Source organism: Chlamydotis macqueenii, chromosome 2 (genome assembly GCF_036417535.1).
Source record: "Chlamydotis macqueenii isolate bChlMac1 chromosome 2, bChlMac1.mat, whole genome shotgun sequence".
Lineage (NCBI taxonomy): Eukaryota > Metazoa > Chordata > Aves > Otidiformes > Otididae > Chlamydotis > Chlamydotis macqueenii.
Genome location: NC_141557.1, coordinates 152,408,597 through 152,428,943, shown reverse-complemented (window position 1 = coordinate 152,428,943; position 20,347 = coordinate 152,408,597). Strand labels below are relative to the sequence as shown.

The window sequence follows — 20,347 nt, the reverse complement described above, 5'->3', positions numbered from 1 at the left end:
ATCCAGCACCAGCCAGCTCAGTTCAGTGGTCATAGTTACACTGCCACACAAAAAGAACACAGAATCCAAACTCAGCTTCTATAACTGACAGCAGCAGCTTCATGCAGACACAAATGAATGCACTTCCAGCACTGAAATTTTAACATTACTGACCTAAAATGAAACAGCTGGGGGAGGAAAAATGCCAAAACATGTCTCGTTCTTAAATGTCAAGTATTTTGATTAGATATTTCCAAACATAACTTTTTTTTTTTTTCTCTGAACCCATGCAGTCTCCTATTCTAAGTTTTTGTATTTCTGCTTCTATACAACCCTTGGCACTACTGACTTCAGAATCTAGAGAAGTTAATCAGTAGCCCCACATAGAGCAAGGCTGGACTTCAGCTAACTAGCTGGGGGACTAGCCATTCTGCAGCTGCAGCAGCAAGCAGCGCAGGGTAGAAAAACAATTCACTTTATTGTCAGCTTTTTAGACAAATCTGGCTGGCAGGCAACTCCATGTTCTACACCACTGTGGCAGAGCAGTGATTTGTCTTACAGCAGAGCTGACACTGGTCCACATACATAAAAGAATAAACAAAAGATAAATCAGATTCATAAATTCATAATACACAGCTAGCAATGGAAGGTTTTGGGTTTTTAAATCAGAAACATTGATCTATTAGATTCTCAGAAATGGGAAGGTTAGTAGAAATAGAGATGAGTATCATCTCCAAAGTTAATTGTTTGTTGAAAATGTAGACACTTCCATATGCTTTGGATATTTTCTAGTTTCTGTTGAAGAGAGATAACAGACAGAACACAACCAAAGTTGGACTGAAGGAGTCTAGAAAACCAAGGTCTCAGGCAAGCAAAGGTCAAGTGATGTTCCCTATACAAAACATCCAATTCAGCATGAATCACTTATTGATATGATACTTGAAGTGCTAACCATGCAGCAATACTAGAGACTTTTATAAATACTAATGGACTTTCAGAGCCCATAATTCTTCAATATGACCCAAAAAAAACCAAAACCTCAAAACAAAAAAAACAACTCACAACCTAATCCTCTTACACAGACAAGTAAAAGGCAAAGACTGGACACAAACTGCAAGCTTAATGAAAACCAGCATTTCATTCTGCCTCTAGCAGGCCTCCTTTGCATAAAACCTCATCTGTGAATTGGCACATCTCCCCTTTTTGGCATGAATCGCTGGTATGTGGCATTCATTCTGTTGCTTGCATACTGGTAAGTGACAGAGCTAAATCTTTCCATTGCAGGAATTCCATTTCCCACAAACTTAATACAAAAATTTCTCCTACTATGAGGAGCTGCTACTTTGTTATCATTTGGGAAATGCACATCTCTGTGCATAAAAGGGCAATGCAACTCTGTATTGCCTGGGTCTCTCACATATGCACAAGTATTTATGATTTTGAGAGGAAACAGGAATTTGATGGCTTACAGTACACCACAGATTATGGTCTCTCAGCATGTTTTTTAGATAACTCTGTTATCTTTGTCCATAGTAGGAAAGAAGTAGCTTTGTGGGGGCCTCATGGCAGTTAAAGGGGCAGTTTTGAAAAAAAAAAAAAAAAAAATTGAAGCCAAGTGTGAAAATGTTCTGTACCTAGATAGCAAGAAGTAGAAGGCTCCCTCTGTTCAGTACTTAAACAGAACTGGTAAACTATCAGATAGCTATGAGACATTGTGCTATTAAAATAAATTAAACCCAGAACCACAGGACTGTGCTTGAGATTTCAGCTACACAAATGTACTAGTTGAAAGAATTTTCTCCCCTTTATACTGATATGCTTTTGAAGTCTGTTCAGTTTAAAGTCTGGTTTTCTATAAAACTGACTAGGTCAAATCTGTGCACTGAAGTAGCTAGGGTCAGTGGAAGTCGTGATTACCTTGAGATTACCCCAAGACATCAGGACAGACTACATACCTCCAACAAAGCATGGATAAAAGATTAATCTAAAAATACTGATGAAATACAGAATTTGAATGAGTGATGGTTATACCTAACTCACTCAAAAAGCAGCTGTGAATTAGATCCACACCCACAAGTAATAAACTTTAAAAAAAAAAAAAGTCTTGTGAAAATGTCACATTAATCTACCCATACAGTAAAAAGTCTACTCACCCACTGCTTACTAAGATGATTAGTAAGGAAATCACAAGTTAAACTTTATTCATCTGCTTAAGAAAAATAGGAAAGAGTTTGCAAGGTTGATTTAACTCAGAAGATATTATTGTCACTTGACATTTACATGCAATGTGTAATTCCAATCCCACTTACAGTCTGGGGAAAGCCTGTTAAAATACTTCCTTAATGTGTGAACACTTCTTTGAATTGTGTTCTTTTCATCTGCCACCTTCTCCTTAAGCCAGCTGGCTCCTTTTGTTAAGTCTTTTTTAAAAAGAAAGTTCATTATATGTAATTTATGGAGCAGTTTAAGATTGTCACCTTCTACTGAGTGCTACAGCACATGCATTCTTCAGAGCATTCTATAGCATCTGTTGATAATGTCAGGAAAGTAAGGAGGTTCACACACATATCCTGAAGAACTCTAGCATGAGACTCATCAGAAAGACCACATCTCTCTTCTTATTTTCAGCCACAGGAACCAGTCCTCCTTCGATTTATACGCCAGACTGCTCTTCCCATTTGCAAAAGCTAACACCTTTGTGGAAACAACAGAAGTTGCTTACATGGGAAACATCATTAGGAAGGCATTTAAAAATCTTTCATCATCTAGAACACAATCAGCATGCTGTTCTGCTTAATCCTTTTGCTGTAGCTTTCTTATTTTTCAGTTTTCCTTCATTACATATTTCTTTACCACTTGCTCCTCTCCCCTTCTCTTCCTCCTCAACTAGTTCCCCCATTCCTGCTCTTTTTTATCCTGAGCACTTGCTAGCCTGCATTTTCTTTCTATTAGCAAGTGATATCTTCCTGGTGATCAAAATCTTTGGGGGTCACCTCCCACTTTCTCCCATCCTTTTATTTGACAGCAGTTCTAACAGACTCAGGGCTGTTGATTTTCTTTTATTGGTGTAAAGGTCCATTAACACACAAAAAACCTCAAACTGAAACAACAATAACAAAAAAGACGTAAGCTCACCAGTCATTAATAGTAACTGCTGTGTACTGCAGTTTGGGAAATAACCTAACGCAAACAATGCCTGAAAGGGTGGCTGGGGCAGCAGTGTGAGCGATGGCAGGTTACCTGGCTAGTACTGGAGGTAATAGCCTACAGCAGAAGGTTGTGCTGTATGATACTCATGATTAATGCCAGACCCTTGTTCAATGTCTAAAGAGGGGTACAGGGATTGTTCCTTTTTTTTTTTTAAAGAAGCTGACAATTTTGCAGATGCATCCCTATCTTTATATGGCACATAGTGTATAATTCAGGCAAAGGCTCGTTCTAGACCAACAAGCATGAGACTAAATCCTGCTAATTGCATTTTCCTTCAATAAGCTCTTTCAGTATTTCAAAGAAAGAGCAACACAAATTACTCAATGCCTGGAAAGTGTGACTTACATCAAGACTGAATAAAGTAGCTCAACTTGCAAAGTTTAAGTAAGAGATACTAAAGGTAACTTGCTCATGATCTATCATTCCCATCCTGAAGATTTCTGAACATATTGGGCTCTTTGATTATCAGACAGAAACATAAGATCCAGGCCTGAGAACTGAAACAAAGCTAATGAAGAAAGAAGATGCAAGGCTGAACTGTTTATTCAGAGATGGGATGGATTCTCTGTCACTTCTGTTGACATTTTGCTGGACTGTGGGTTTCACTGTAAATTTTCTTTCCACAAGCAGTTTTAGTAGCATATTTTTTCAACCAGTCTAATATTTTCTCTCTTCACACAGTATTATTTATTGATCCACTAACAAACATCAGACTATCCTCCTGTAGACATGGCTGTAGGATTCACTTACAAATTTAATCTAAGTGCAAATCTTCACTTAAAGCCCTGTGTACATTTTCATAGTTCAAACCATTTCATATCACCTATAATGGCTCTTGGAGATGTGATACTTGCTATTTGTTAATTCACAAAAGTTAAAGATGAGATTTTTGCTAGGCTGTTGTTTTCTGCTGCCTTTTATTTCCCCTGCACTCATATTTTTCCTGGCTACCTATCACCTACTGCCATTACAGACAACTCACATTGTAGACTCTTGCAACATCATTTCGACAAGCGCAGAAGACACAAGCAACAGCAGAAGTGAGTATCTACACAGGAGTTTGAGATACTCAGATGTTCATACATCCTTTCGAAACACCCCTGGCACTTCTTTTTATAGAAAGGAAACAGATGCCTGGTGAACTTCAATGGCTTGCCCAAGGCCACACCGTGCAATACCAGTTGGAGAGCACGGTTGTGCCTAGCCTTAAGGCCTCAGACAAAGCAGAGTTGGAGCATCTCAGTTTTTCATAGGTCAGTGTCAGCAATCATGAAGAACACGTAAATCTTACATGCGATTCTGACTGATAAAGCAAACATTCCAATTTAAATATTTGGGATTTAATCAGTATATATTATAATCTTCATTCTTCACTAGAATGTCAGCATATAATATTAGTGTAGACAGAAACATGTCATAAAACCTGGATTTGAGTCAGAGTGCATTTCTAAGTTTTCTTTTCTCACTTATTTGAAAGTGTGAAAAATCTCTCAGAATTACTTACATGTGCACTGACAAAAAAAAAAGTTGAGTATCAAAAAAAGGAAAGGTAAAAAAACAGTTGCAAGTTCTTCAATTATTGCAGAGAGGAACAAAAAAGAGAATGGAAAAGAAAGGAAGAAAGAAAAAAAAATAGAGATGAGTGCCCTGTGTCTATTGGTGGGGGATCGGGATGAAGGTTTCAGAATGATCATGTCTACTTAAGGGCTTCTTTCATGTTCTGACTAAACATTGAGAACATGTCATCGCAGTGCTCACTTTTAACCCAGATAAATCTTTCCTTAATGAAAGAATCAAGAAAAGAAATACAGTTGCTTTATGTTCTTAATCTTTCTGAAGGCTGCCAATCCCAGATTTTTTCCTACTTTTGTGGGTTCCTCCTCCCTCCCTAGTTAATTAGGCACACAATTAGATCACTGAAAGCTAAATACTGATCTACTTAAATTGATAAAAATTAAAGCCTTCAGAGTGGGTTCTTCAAAGCCCACACTACTTTCTATATATACTGTACGCCTCTACATTTAAGCAGGAGTTAGCGGTATTTTCTTATTGCCACATTTCTGTGGCAGAAATACGACGATAAGAAAATGACAGGTTAATATACTACAGAGAATATTTTCATACAGTAAATTACTCAGATAAAATATTCCTCTCTGGCTTTTGTTCAAAAAGGTTGATTTATCTTTGTGCTAAAGAGCCCACACAAGACCTCTGCAGTACTTCATAGCATTTTGAAGCTGGAACAGACCATTAGGATCATCTATTCTGATCTCATGCATAGTAGAGGCCAAAGAACCTAACCCAGCAATTTCAAGCCTATAACTTACAGCTATAAGCTCACTCATTCTCTCAAGGTTAACATCACTAGTGTGCAGAGGGTCTGCAAAAAGGTCTATACAGCATTTAAATCCCACTTATGATCTATTCTAAAGACTGCTGAGAATTTATGAGGTCTAGGACACAGAGAAATTTATAGTGACGATGGGTACATGAGGTAACCCACCAGGTGACTGCAAACCTCCCTAACTCATAGTGACCTTTGGGGGAGAAAATTACCGAAAATACATAAGAAAAAAGTATAAATATGCACCTATACATTTGTATGTATGGATTTGAAATCAGACACTGTGTGAATACCACCTACCAAAACTTGAGAATTAAAATTTGTGCAGTTTTCATTTGAGCAGTCACAAGAGTTCTGACAAAAAACGAAACTGTCTAGAGAGCGACCTTCTGTTCAGGTGCAAGCTGTCAGTACATTTCTATGAGAATGTTCTAAAGACAGTTATTCAACAAGCTAGCTTTAAATCAACACTGGATTTCACTCTGAATGATACTCTCTAGTTCAATCCCAAAATACCAGCTTCATGCAAGAATAATGTACAAAATGCAATTATATGAATTATGCAGGAAGTCAAACCAGTAATCGTGCTGGTCCCAAACAGCCTTAAAAATCTATGATCTGATAACACAAATTATATTTCTCCACTATTAATCTTAATCCTCCATTTATATTTTAGTGTTACTAACTGCACGAGTACGGTGATATGGCACCAACACCTCTAAATCCGTTCTAGGAGCGAGTTACTGTAGTGGCACAGCAGCCGAGCGCAGCAGGTGAAGAAGTAATGGCCCTCGCTGCAGGAAAGCCTCTGGTGCCACCTAATGGCTTTCCCCTTCCTTCGAGAACTGCAAAAGTTAGGGAACAAAAAATACTCGGATGCACTCAGTTTACTGAGTACCCAAAACGAAAAAGAGCCAGCAGAACAAAAGCATGCTGCTTAATATAGTTACTTTCCCCTCGCTGCACCTTGTTCTTTTTACAGTAAAATTCCAGCTAGGAAATAACAAGCCCATGTATTTGTTTCTTACTGCTTTCTAAGATTACAGACTACGGTCAGGGTGGTTTTTGGATAAATATAAAAGAACACAAATTTTTCATTACAAGTTATATTTTTCCAGATTTTGAAACAAGGCACATTTCCAAATTCTCTTTTTTTTTTTTTTCAGAATTGTACATTCAGAATGTACTTCTTTGAAGTACAGGGTTCGGAACCAACCAGTGTATTCCAGCAATAGGCTCATCAGTGCTGGCTATAAATGTTGTAAGTAATTTTTACACTGTAGTTACTGAAGAAAAAAAAGTTGGACAAAAAAAAATTAATCACATCCTCTCTTCTCAAAATTTTGGTATTGACTGAAGAGCATAATGCACAAAGTGTGATTTTTTTTTTTTTTGTCTTCAGAAAAGCATATTACAGCAACCCAACCAGGCCTTTTTGTTTCAAAAAATAAAATTACTTGAAGAAGAAATACTTAAGGTGTGTAGGAGACCAGCTGACCAAGGCTAACTTGTGATCCCCTGGAGCAGGAAACTGGTTTTGCTCAGAAGGGTGCAAACAACGGGAGGAGGCAAAGCTTGACAAGGGAACAGGGGGGCATGAAAACCCCCAGAGCCTTTCCCAAAATCTGTCTCAAACGCTCACAGAGCGGAGGTTGCCATGACACTGCAACAGGATGTGGCTGGGTGATGGAACCTTGTGGAGATAAGGTGGCCTTGCCTTAGCCCATTACCACATTTCTTGCATTTCTGAAGGTGGCACGTGAGTGAACTTTCCCTCATTAACGCCTCAATGCGTAGAGTAATACTCCCGAAAATGCAAATGACAGTTCAGGAGATCATGCTGAATTGTGTCATCCGTCACTCAGCCTAGATTATGTTAAAGGTCACCTAACCCTGCCTAGATTATGCTAAACATTCACCTATAGTAGGAGGGACAAGTTACCTTGATAAAAAGCATTGGCTCCTAACAAAGGGTGGGATTTTCTGGACAAGCGCTCCTACAAACCAGAGACCCTGGCAGCTGGACCAATGCTGCCACCTGGACCGGTGATCTCTCTCTCTCTCTTTTCCCTCTTTCTTCTTACTCTTTTACTTTTTTCTAGTAAGTAACACACAAAACCCTCCCATCTGTGGCAAACAGTATTTCTGCTACCCAATTATTTACCAAAGAGCCTAACAATTGAATAAAAGTCTCTGTTTACCTACGAACTGGTATTGTATATACCTTATTCCAACCAGGGGAATCAAGGAATCTGAGTCACCTTTCCCTCCTCTCGCCACTGTGTGCTGCGACTGAATAAAATGGACCTGACGTAGTTGCCGCTGAGAAGCTGGGACGTGACAAGGTGTAACGCCATTTACCTATCTACCTCAAGGAAACATACATATCTTCCTCCCTGTTAGTTGAAAGGTTAAATACCTATAAAACAATCCAAGAAGCACAAATAATAGCATAAGTTAAGATAAAAAAGAACACCTTTCCTAAAAGGATGAATCTTAAGCAAGGGATTTGAAGGAAAGCAAAATTAGTATTTCTGAGAAAGGGACTCTGAAACACTATCTCACATACCCTAAAACACAAGTTTATTTTAAACAACAGAAAAATAATCTTCCCAAGAAGAAATATGTCATTTTGGTTCCTACACTGAGTTTGTGCATTCCACCAATTAGTACCATAGACATTGGTGTAGCAACAAAGCAGACTAGCTAACAAACAGCTTCTGGCAGATAAATGCCTGGGGTTAGAAAGAAGCTTCCTCTGTGAACAGGTTGGTATATCGTGAGGGAATTCTTGCAGCTTCACAGGAAGCATCTGGTAGAGACTAACACAGAAGGGTTACGGAACTTCATGAATCACTGGTCTCTGTTCGTTTTCTACAGTACCTTCTCTCATAGGTAGAAAATATTTTTGAATAGGAAGCATCAGTAAAAAGCCATTTATCTCCAGGATGGACTTTGACATTCTACTCTTACGTTCTCCAACAAGAAAAAAAAAAATTCTGCAACCCTTACTTGGAATTTACTTAAACCTAAAGACAAAGTAAATTCTGAGAGACTAAGGCACACTCTTGGGGATTTCAAATCCAGGTAAGAAGATTGCTCCCTCATGTCCATAAAGAACTAACGGATTGCTTAATCATAATGCTATTCCTACACTGCATACAAAACTGTTTGTTATTTACTTCCCATGAACACCTTCATAGATATGTAGGATTGCAAGCGAAACACAAGATCTGGTTCCTCATGCAGGGTCCCCACAGCACAGGCCACAGCTTATGAGGCTACTGTGAGGTGGAGAGTGACCTAATAAAACCATAATTCATATGGGAATTAAGTTAGGATGTGCAAGAAAACATGCTGACACAACTTATCCTTCCCTGGACAAGAACAGGATGGCAAGTCAAAGTTTAGTCCTGCTCACTTCCTGTCAGAGGATCTTCATGCTACCTCTCCCTCAAGCAGGTCACAAAGTGTTATTCTAACCTATATACTACAGCCTGTTCTCAGGACAAGTACCTTATGTTTTGATTATTTTTATGAAGCACAATGATCTCTAACACCATGGAAGCTAACAGAACATTAATATTTTAGAAGCACAGGTGTCAGCAGGTTTATTTCTGGATCCCAAAACAATCACATCATGGTCATTTCACACACAAGAACTTTGCCAATGTTAAGATTCATGTTATGTTATGGTACTGTAGGAATCCTGCACTTGAATTTTCAATGAAAAATAATCTAGGGAAAAAAAAAAAAAAGAGCAAAAGAAACAAATTAACCAAACCATTTTACAGTCAAACACAGCTACAGAGTCTGTCCTTACTGGAATCTGCACCATTCCAAGTAGAAGTTTTAGGTCAATGACAGAGAAACTTCCATGGAAACGTCCCTTGTTCTCAGTGATGAAGGAACCTACAATGTTCAAGTCTGGCTTTGTTATAGGTTGCTGCAATGTGTTTAGAAAGTCACTGCAAGTAAGAATAGCGGATATTTCATAGAAACTCATGAACCAACTATCTCTTAAAAGGCTGCCAGTAATTTGATAAAACTCAGATGACAACTATTGTCTATATTCTCTACACTTCCTCCTGTGTCAACAAGGGTCAGCAACATTTAGAGTCACTCCTCTTTAACACCATTTTAAGAGAGCAGTGAGAGAAATAAAAGTGCTGTGGGTAATTCCATAGAGAGAAATCCACATTGAAAAAAGATCCTACAGTACCAACTGCTGTTTAGCTAGCATTTAGCAGGCATCATGACACAAGTGCATCCCAAGCAATCTGGAGAAGAGAAAGCAGCCAGTAAGGACAGCGCACAGGTGAGATGCAGTGCAGCACACATGAAGGAAAGTGCAGAAACAGCTCTGGGGCAAGGAGAACAGACAAATGGGATAAGCAGCCGGAACTGAGGTAAGCTCTGCTGGCAGAGAGAGCCGGTTACGCAATAGGAAACGAGCAGACAAGCAGGAAAAGCCAGAGCTGTAAAGGGCTAACTTAATCTGGGGCACATGCCAAAGAATCGTATCACTAACACTCTGTAAGATGCATGGGCCTGCTCTGTACACACTGGTGAGCAGAAAGATCCTTCAAAGTGTGGAGAAAGAGAGGAGGAATTCTCACACAGACCCTGATATTGCTACAGGAGGATCATTGCTATGTAATACAGATGGCAAGCAGCCACAGGTAACAGCTGACCATGACATTTTAGGGTAAGTTTTTGAGGAAAAAAAAAAACAGCTCATTTTTTTCCCCCCAAATAAGATTAGAGTTCAGGTGCAATAACTGCCTCCCACTAGCTATTGTACACTTCAAGGCCTCTACAATTCACAGTGGGAATGTGATGTGTGGTTGGAAGAAAGCCTTGGACATCAAGGAAGCATCTTGCTCTCTACTAGAAAACTTGTTCAGCTCATTAGAAAAAACCCTATTAAAATGCTTTTCAGAAGTTTTATGCTAACAAATTCTTATCATCTTGTTTGTAGTTAGCACACAGCCCTCCCAATTACTTCCCATTTGTACTGGACATTCCTCTCAGTCTCACATAGCTTTGGCTCAAGCCCAGATAAAAGCAATGGCCCCTCTAAAGAGCAAGCTGCTGGCTGAAAGCCTGGAGATGATGACAAGTTAAGTCTTCTTCATTCTAATACCTACAGCTTTCTGTACTACATAGTCCCATGTCCTTGAGAAAGTTCTGATGCTTCCTCCTGAGGAGTCAGATAAAATTGCCATCCTCAGCAAGTTGACAGAATTCACATCCGGTAACTTTGAGCAGAGCTGGGAATGGATGCCAGTCCTGGATATGGCAGACCCTTACTGGGCCAGCATATTCATATCATTGTCAGCACATCAGTCAACACACATAGCAGGTCACACTAACTCCAAAAACAGAGAATAAGACTTATCCTTCAAGCACTTCACACACATGTCCAGCAGTGCTTTCTAACTCTATAGAACTACTTTAAGTAGTTTAAGACAGTTCAGCAACTAAGAGAAGTTAAATTAGCAGTGCAAAGAGCTGTTCCTCAGTGTGCAGAGGTGTCAATATGGGGCTTAATGTTCAATACTAGCAGCATTGCAATTGAGAGACATTGCCAAACAAGTACTGATTTACTGAATTCTTTTTTCAGTCACACTACTAAAGGTCAAAACCAGACTGAGGCTGAATTAGGAAGACGCAAATTACAGTAGAACTTAGATGTTTTTCTTGCATTATAACTGATTTTGAACAGCATCACCTTCAAATTCACATATCTATTAGGACTCCAATTCAGCAAAGGCTGTAAGAATGTGCTTAAGCTTTAAAATATACAGACGACTCTGAAAGTTGGTAAACCACTCAAGAATTTCAATGTATCCTTTCCTTCAGTATTTTGCTAGGTTGGGCCACAGAACATCCAAGAGTGTTTTGAGCACAGGGAGGACATACTGAAACTTACATGTTTTTTTATAGAGTAATATTTTAAAATGTTTCTATACCACAATAGTATTCTTGAAAGAAGAGAAAAATATTATAGACAACATCAGTATCTAAAGATAATCATCAGAAAGACTGAGGATGGACATAAAGCTTACCTTTTTTTTAAGTCATTAAATAAAATGAGCTTTTAAATTGGCTGTTTTCCTTTAACAGTCAGTTTAGTGAAACTAGTTTTCACCTCTAGACACATATCCTTAATCCCTTACAGGGTCCTTTCAAATTTTGTCTCCTTGCCAGCACATGCTCATAACACAACACACCACCATGAAGATGCTCAATGTTAGAAGTCTGCAGATTCTCAATGGACAGGGAAGCGTTAATTGACAATTCAACTTCATGAACATCAACAAAGTTATTTGAAAAATAAAATGTTTTCAGGGTCAGATCCATTAAAATTATTCTTCATCTAAATTAACAGCAGTTAACGGAAACTCTGCCTTTTTTTTTTTGCTAGAGATCATACCTGCTCATAAATGAGCAATGTCTGACCTGAATATTTAACACTAGTAATTTCTTTTCATAAATCTATACAAGACTAGAACAAAATGGTCATAACTGTATTTGTGGACTAAGCAATAGAATCACTGATGAAATTGAGACTTGGTTAACTGCAATTCTGGCAATGAACCTTACCGTAGTCTAAGCATCTCATTCTTACAGCACAGTGTGAACAGTGAATTCATAAGAGGAAAGAGACTTGGAAATTACTGTGGTTAGAGCTAACTTAAGATTTATTTCCACAGTGCAGCAGCAGTGAACAGGATGCTAGAAGGCACGAAAGAAAGGAGAGGTAGTACAAAGCTGGGAACAGCAGACATTTCAGACTGTTTTTATTCTACTGTGAAATATTTTCCTTTTGACTTCTTCATGGGAGGTCTGTTATTATTTACAATTCCATAGTAAAAAAAAAAATCCATACTTCCATATTATCTCTCACTGGGATTGCCAAAACATCTCACAGCATTAAATAAAGCTTAAATAGACAGGAATAATTTTAAATTTACTATTGCGGACTGCAAACAGATGTCAACGAGAACTATATGCATAACAGAGATGAATGTGAATCTGCCTAGAATATTGGGTAATGAATCTTTCCATATGGGAAAGCAATTTTTTCATTACTATTATTATTTTGCAGAAAGTAGTAAAATGAACTCGTTCAAGGTCATGAAGCACTAGATTAATTGGTACATTCTGTCCTACATTTCAAAATGTGGAACCATGTGATGACAGCCTATAAATCTTTAGATCTTCAAAGTCATCTGAACTGCAATTTGTATCCATGAAACTGGTGCCCTCACTTTTCTAGATTTCTCTGACCACTATTTATTGCAGAGCTACAATGTTTAATTATTAATTATTAATTATTCCAGAACAGAAAGTCAAAAGCTATAGGGGAAAATACCAAGTTACTAGGAAGTTCTGAGCACAATTAATGCATAGGAGAAAATAAAGAAAGGTAAAGAACCTCAAACCTGAGAATTGTATCCAAACTAAAAGGCTCTGTTGTTATTGACAGAAAGTAATGGCCTCATGTTAGTTAATTACGGAGAGCAAAAGCGTTCATGTTTAAGATTATAATAAATAGATGTACACAGGGCTTGTCAGACAGAACAGATTTAACTACAGCAGCACAGTAATGAATAGTAGGCACAGCAATCAATGGTAGCATCAGTACGTGCACTGGCTTGCAGCCATGCCACCTGTACTTGGAAATAGATAAATTCCATTTAAGTAGGACTGAAGTGAGTCAGTAGGCAGATGGCAGCTTCCTAAAAGGAATCATGGTGGAGAGAAAGGACAATCTCAATTCCACAGGAGGCATTCTCCATATGAAATTACTGTTTAAATGAAAAAACAGTGTTTGATTTAGTTTTGAAACTTTCAAACATTATGTCAAAATAAAGATGTGAAAGATCTATTGTGATATTTATTAATGAGTAAGCAATTTAATCTGATGTCCCTGATGTGCAACTTTAAAATCTGTCTTCTCTAATAAAGTTGTCTCAGTTGTTTCAATCAGTTGGAGGAAAATTTATTTTTCTCTTTTAGATTACGACACAGTTAAAATGTTTCTGTATAGCAACCATTACTCACCCAAAAGAGTTTCATTTCATGGTGGTGAAGTAAGTAATCCCTGTAACCATTATTTACCTCTCAGAGAGTTGAGCAGCTTAGCCTGTGTTTGCAAAGCATCGGAGATGCCTGAAGAAAGGTCAATATAGGTTACAAGGTTACTATAAATCATGCACTATCTTGAGCCAATTCCTGCCCACAGATCTGCCTATTGGCAGCCCTCTAGTTTCACAATCAAAAAAAGTAGTTTTATTCCCTTTTACTCTATGTAGCACTACCACCATCAGTTTACAAAGCTTAAATTCAAAATCATTCTGAGAGGATTTTATAGCTTCCATAACCAGTGTAAGAGTTCTTTGTTCTCTGTATGGTTTAACTGGAGAGGACTTCAGGCTATACAGGGATCATGGCCAGATAAACAGACAGGTAGAGGCCAGTTTCTTCTAAATGGTTTTTGTAACTTAAATAGAAGTACTGTGTACTTCCTATCTTCTTCTGCCCCCTAGTGAGCTTTGATTTTCACTCCACCTGAACAATTGTGGATGCTTTATAACTTACATGCATACAAAAGTGCTGAAACACCAAACTCTTTTCTTCTTACATCCTTTAGAAGTGTTCTTCGTATCATTCTCCACTAAACATGTCAGAAACTGAAGAGCCTTTTCTAGCCCTACAGTGCTAATATGCAGGAAGTGATTTTTACTGAACTGGGAGACACCCACAAAATCGGCGTACCATAAAACCCCTTTAAATATGTCAAAGAAAACTTAAATTTGTTAATTTATATTTCTCTGCTTTACTAGAGCTCTGAAGCTAGAAAAATCACACACAGGTGCTTTCACAAATCTCTGTTTAATGGTTAAAAACAAACAAAACAAAACAAAAAGGGGTCTTTGCTGCCTAGAAAGCATCTCAAATACAGCACCACCAGAGCAAACCCACCACCATAGCTAAGAAAGCAGGGAAAACTGACCCAGTTAGATCTTTTGATCTAACTTAGCATCAGGTACCTTTATAGGGAGTCCCTCCATGACACTGCATTAAACAGTAGCTAGTCCAGCAATCATTACTATATAATATTTAACAAATATGCTTACCAGTAAATTTTTTCAGGATTGGGCTTATGGAGAATAGCAATTAGAAGAAGAAACATCACTTACCACACTAACTTTGCCTGCCTTTTCAGTTATTTATCTTCAGATGTAAATGAAACTTCTCTCATGTACTTGCTATGACAGGTTTTTTTTTATTATTCCCAAAAAGCAGCACTATTTCTTTGGGCTTTCATATAGGACAAAAGACCTTCACAGAAATAATTATTTTAAAATAAAATAATGGTCACAATAGAATTATTTGCTACTACAAACCTGGCAAAGAAACTTGTCAGAAGCTGGACAAAGTTAGATTTTATAAAGGAAATTAAAACAAACTCCAAATGGGACAGGAACAAGAACACAGAAACATTATTATCTAAGGCTGGCTCAAAATTAAATTAATATTTTGCCTCAGAACATGAAGGCAAAGTAGGATAGATGAGTAACAATTCTAGAAATAGAAATTGCCACATAGGAGTTGTAGGTAAGAGCTGAACAGTCAAGTATGGCAGATCAGATGACGCTAGTTCTAAAACACCTAAAGTATTTGTTTACCAAAAGTATCTCACGCCACAGAAACTCTTTATCTTTCCTGATGACATTGTGTAAGGAATATAAGAACTTGAAGTCCAAGTGGAGTAGTCAGGGGAGTGAAAACCAAACCTTACAAGAGCGAGGAGCTTCACTCATTTGTTTATTCCATGTACACATGCACATACAACTTCCAGGAAAAGTGCAGGAGTGAAGAAGCCAACTATTGTAAGTAAAGAGGTAACACCATAACACCAGACCAAAGAGGTATAAACTACAAAGACTTTCAACTACAAATACAAGTCTGGAATAGCTTTTGTGTAGAGCAATGTGATGGATGAGTTAAAAAGTTATGCCTGATAATTCCGTAACTATAATTCTACCAGAAAGTTGCCCGTGCTAAAATAAAATCAGTGTTATGGTCTAGGAGCTGGTTTCCACTCATGAAATAATTTAGCTGTAACAATGACCATAGGTATTTCCTCAAGAGTAATCTCTTCCTCTCAGGACAGAATGCTAAATATGGCCCTTTTGATTACTGAATGAAATAGACAAAATAATTTCAATGTTGTAATTAAAGATTAATGTGTCAGAAGTAGGTGAGGAACGTAATGACATTTCCTAGGAGTATAACACACAGACCTCCAGCTGCAGACCTGCACAGTGAAGCATAAGTTGCCTTTCACCCCTCCAAATGGGAATGCAACAGCGGCTTTTGCCAAAAGGTGAAATTAAGCAGAGCTTTTAACCAATAACCAATAACTAATTTCTGTGGATCCTTCTGCGGTCTTGGGATTGAAAGAATCCAGTATATTCAGTGTATGTCCATGTATAGCTTATGGTACAGTAGGAGAGATGGTGACTGCAAAAGCAGAGAGGAAATAGAACTGGTTATACAAGTCTGACCTCAAAAGGAATCCCCAGTTGACTGTTCAGACATGCTTTCCATTTCCTCTACCCCAGTTGAAAAGGCATGTCAATTGTCTCTGACAGTGGTATGGATAAAAACATCCAAGGAGAAAGAACTAAAACACTAGACAAAGAGAAAAGCATTCATCTTCGTTATACATAAACTTCGCTTAGTTGAGTGGAAGATTTATAACGAACAGCAAAATTTTTGTTTCAGAGGATTCTCGCTCTCCATTCATAATTAAAATTATTATGGTTTTGGAGCTTTAAAGTTTTTTTTTTTCCTAGTGAAAACATTATCATAGATCGAAGAAGAAAGACAAATGGGATGCCTAATACTTGTCTTTGAAAACTAGCTTTGCAGTGCACCTGTTACTGTGGAATAGCAATGATGAGACTGTTAGAAGTGATTACAGATTTAAGGTATCCCACTTGGCAAGCATCCAAATTGAAGTACCCTAAAAGGGCCTCACTTTCAACAGAGAGACAGCACTTAAAAAAAAACTGCATCCCCTAACAGGTGTGTCGAGCTTTGTACTCAAAACTGTTACTATTATTTTAATATATCTTGCCCTAAACATCAAATAAAACACACACAAAGAAGCAGTATTAGAATGAAAAGTCATTTTATTCACCTAGTTAAGAGACCTCCATCTCGTTCAGCAATGATAAAGTTTTTACAAAGCTATAGAATAACAACCACTAGAATGCAATTAGTCTTCAATGTTACAAAAGCTGGGACAATGTTTGCCTGGTATTTGCATTTTCACTGAATTTATGATTTAAGACAGTTAAGTCATTGGAATGAAAACACCCTGGTCTAGCCAGAAAAGCTACAGCTCCTATAATGAAGAGATATTGACAGCAGCGAAGTCAAAATATGTAGGCCTAGGATTCATCTGTCACATTCAAGATGCATTACAAGAGAGAATATACTTACTGAAACTTTCCACAAGGTCAAGAGCAACATGAGTAGCAATATCCATTCCGGTATTTATGTAAGACTGGCAGTTTTTCAGAGATGAAAGAGAGGAATCCACAGAGTTGAATGAGATTCTTGCACCACCTGGCATCTTGAAATCGTTACTCTAGAAATAACAGATACAACATTTTCAATGCAGTTTACACCCCATGAATTTGAGAGAGAAAATAGAAGTACAGATAGCTAACCACAAAGCAGCGTCAACAGAACCACTGAAACATCAGAGAGCAGGGATGAAATCTTAGCTCCCAAGAGGTCAGTAATTTCAGTGGAACTGCAATTCACCAGAGGTTCTCAATTCACCTCCTATTCAGTATTGAGCAGAACTATACCACAAAAAGCAACTTGCAGTCTTCATCTGCTCATTCCTATTGCTGAACCACAATGAGGTTCAAACTCAATTATAATGTTCACTTGAAAATTACTGCTCTATAAATATGACTTCTCGCATCCAACTCAGCCTCACCAACTACAAGACTGTTTCAACAGCTGGCCCTTGGAAAAAAATAATCTAACAAAGGGCAGCTACTCTTCTAAGAGTAACAGCTAAACATCTAGCACGATTTTTAAAATAAAAGCCCACCCTACAAATGCTGCCTGCTTCCCCCAAAGATGCTATGAACTTTTAGTACCAATGTTCCATTAGCACAGAACAGTGTCGCACAGGAATCATATTTATCTTCTTTACCATTGTCTTCCTTTCCAGTACAGACCCACAACCTACAGCCTTGCAGGAATTAACTGCTTCTCCTCTGTCAGTAGTAAAACCTTCAAGTGGGTTATGCTGTGCCTATCCACACTGTTCACATTAGTTGGTTTCTTCTCAAAAATTCCAACTTCTGCTCTTCCCTCTTCATGCTTTGCCATAACTTGCTTGGACAACACGTAGCTACGATAAGAAACATCAAACTGGTGGGCAGAGTTTTACACTTTAAGTTGCAGGAGATAAGAAAAATTCTGATCAGCTTTAGATACACAGTTGTTCACAAAAATAAAAGTCTTGGATAGACAGAAATACTGCATTAGTCCATGCGAAAAATAACTGGTATGTTCAGGAACCATACGGAGATCATATTGGGGGAGGGACAGAACAGAATCCACAACCAAATTCGGAATATACTATAAGTTTTGTCTGAATCATACACAAAATTAGAAGGGGATGAGTTGTTCTATCAATAATAGCCTTTGACAGGCTATAATCCAACAGAAATCTAGAAAATACCTAAATAGAACGGAAAAAGCTTTGCCCAAGCTTTGCATACCTAAGGCTGTATATCCCTCCACTACTTTCCCTGGGATACCAGAACTACATCTTGCGCTCATCCTAACCCGAACATCACCACACATTCCTCACGAGTATCATACAGACTTTGAGACCTGAATACCTGCTGTCACGCTGTCTTCTCTCCTACTGTTTTCATTCATACCTTTTTCTTTTTTTTTCTATTTAAAAAATGTGCTTGGCCACTCAAGACTATCTTTTATGACACTGTTTTTAGGTCATGGGGTTCCAACAGCATTTTAACAGCTGTGATAGTTGAAGGTCACCGCAGCTTGAACTTCTGAATTACATACATTGCTTCCCTCTCTATCCCCTTCTAAAGGTGCATCTTCCCACAGAGGAGGCAGCAGCCTTCAACACCACCTTGGTTATGTCAGCTCACGCTCTACCTGCCAAAAGACAGTGATTGCTATCTTTAGAGATCTTTAGAGGCTGTCAAACTAACAACAGAAGACAAGGAAAAAGTTCCTTACAGAAATCCCTGAAAGTAAAGGAGAAGAATCTTAAAGATTTAATAACCAATCTTAAATAACCAACGCTTATAGCTGTTACATTATTTAACTATTTTTTTAAACACCTGTTTGCTATCTTAGCAAGACTGTTTGTATAGAACCTCTGTGATCCAAATATACACTATTAAATAGTGACATAAAATCATGTTAGCAGCTTTTATCTTTCTGGGCTCGTTTAGTGCATTAAAGTTAACAGTGAGAACCTAATTCCCTTCTTGAACTTGGTAAATCTCACTCACTGAGAAAGCCTGCTGTTCTTTTGGAAATTTCACAGATACACACTGTGAAAGGCAGGAATCTGAAAAAAACAACAGTGAAAAGTTAAAAAGGCTTCTTCATTCTCTTGACATTTGTGGAAGCACTGAGCAAACTACACAGGAACAGAAGTTACTGCTTACAATATTAAATCACACCATTGCATTGGTAGTTTCATCTCAAATCGTCTCTTGGAAAGTAATATAAGTACAAATGAAGACATTTTCCTTTTTTTAAAAAACAAAATATAATTTTTCTTCAAAACGTTTATGATCCCAAGCAAAGATTTCACTCTTGAATTTTCTAAGTTAATTCTTCAGTTTGCAGCTGTCCATCCCGCCTTCAAAGGAAAAGCCACATTCCTCACCGAAACTGGTTTCACAGCAGTGTTTTTAAGGCACTCTTTTTTGCCAGGCAGGTTATCAATGGGTGCATCAATGAAGCACTTAAAATTTGCAACTCCCACCCCCTCACTTCTGGAAAATACAACCAGCAAAATCAGAGTTAAAAAGGAGACCAAGTGAGGCTACCGAGGCAGGTGGGGTTTTTTTCCAACAATAAGTGATTAAATGGTCCGGACAGAATTACCAAGCAGCAAACTTAAATTGCAGTTTCTATTCCGCCACTTATTTTAAAGATTTGAACAAATGGCCTAATTTCTCTTACGCTTCAACATCCCAAACTATGAAGCAGAAATAAGGAAAACGAAATAAAGTTATTTCTGTAACACAGGATCTACAGGTGAGAAGCGCTAACCACCGGGATTAGCGTCTACCTCCCAGAATCGCTCGGTGCCCCTCTGTCAGAGGGAGGCGTTTCTTCTCCGCCACGAAGGGCGGGAGCAGAACCCACCGCGCAGAAAGCTCCGCTCTCCCAGCCCTCCCACGCCCTACCCCGAGCAGGGCAGCCGGCCCGGCCCGCCCCTTGCCAGTCACGCACGGAGGGCGACGGCCCCACATCCCCTTCCTCGCTCCATCGGCCGCCAGAGCGGGGCCGCTCTCTCCCCTCACCCCGGCGAAGGCAGCCACCCTCGCCCACGGCTGCTGCTTACCTAGTCCCAGCCGCCGAGGCCTGCAACAGCTCCTGGCCCGGAGGCGCCTCCCCCCACCGACCCTCCCGGCGGCAGGAGCAGGCGGGCGAGCTGGGCCCGGGGGAGGCGGGCGGCGGAACCGCCTCATCAGCCGGCGCCTCTCCACA

The 20,347-nt window shown here is 38.7% G+C and overlaps 1 protein-coding gene across 1 annotated transcript in view; it reads right to left on the bottom strand.

Moving 5' to 3' along the window:
* The window catches only part of NSMCE2 (NSE2 SUMO ligase component of SMC5/6 complex), a 135,642-nt gene extending 115,306 nt beyond the window's left edge, over positions 1 to 20,336 (bottom strand). The window contains exons 1-3 of the mRNA XM_086741264.1: positions 20,202 to 20,336; positions 19,135 to 19,193; positions 17,060 to 17,207 (exon numbers count right to left, since the gene is read on the bottom strand). Coding sequence (XP_086597390.1) covers positions 17,060 to 17,207; positions 19,135 to 19,193; positions 20,202 to 20,328 — 334 coding nt within the window. The 5' untranslated portion in view covers positions 20,329 to 20,336. The remainder of the gene's footprint in view (positions 1 to 17,059; positions 17,208 to 19,134; positions 19,194 to 20,201) is intronic.
* Between the last annotated feature and the right edge of the window lie 11 nt (positions 20,337 to 20,347).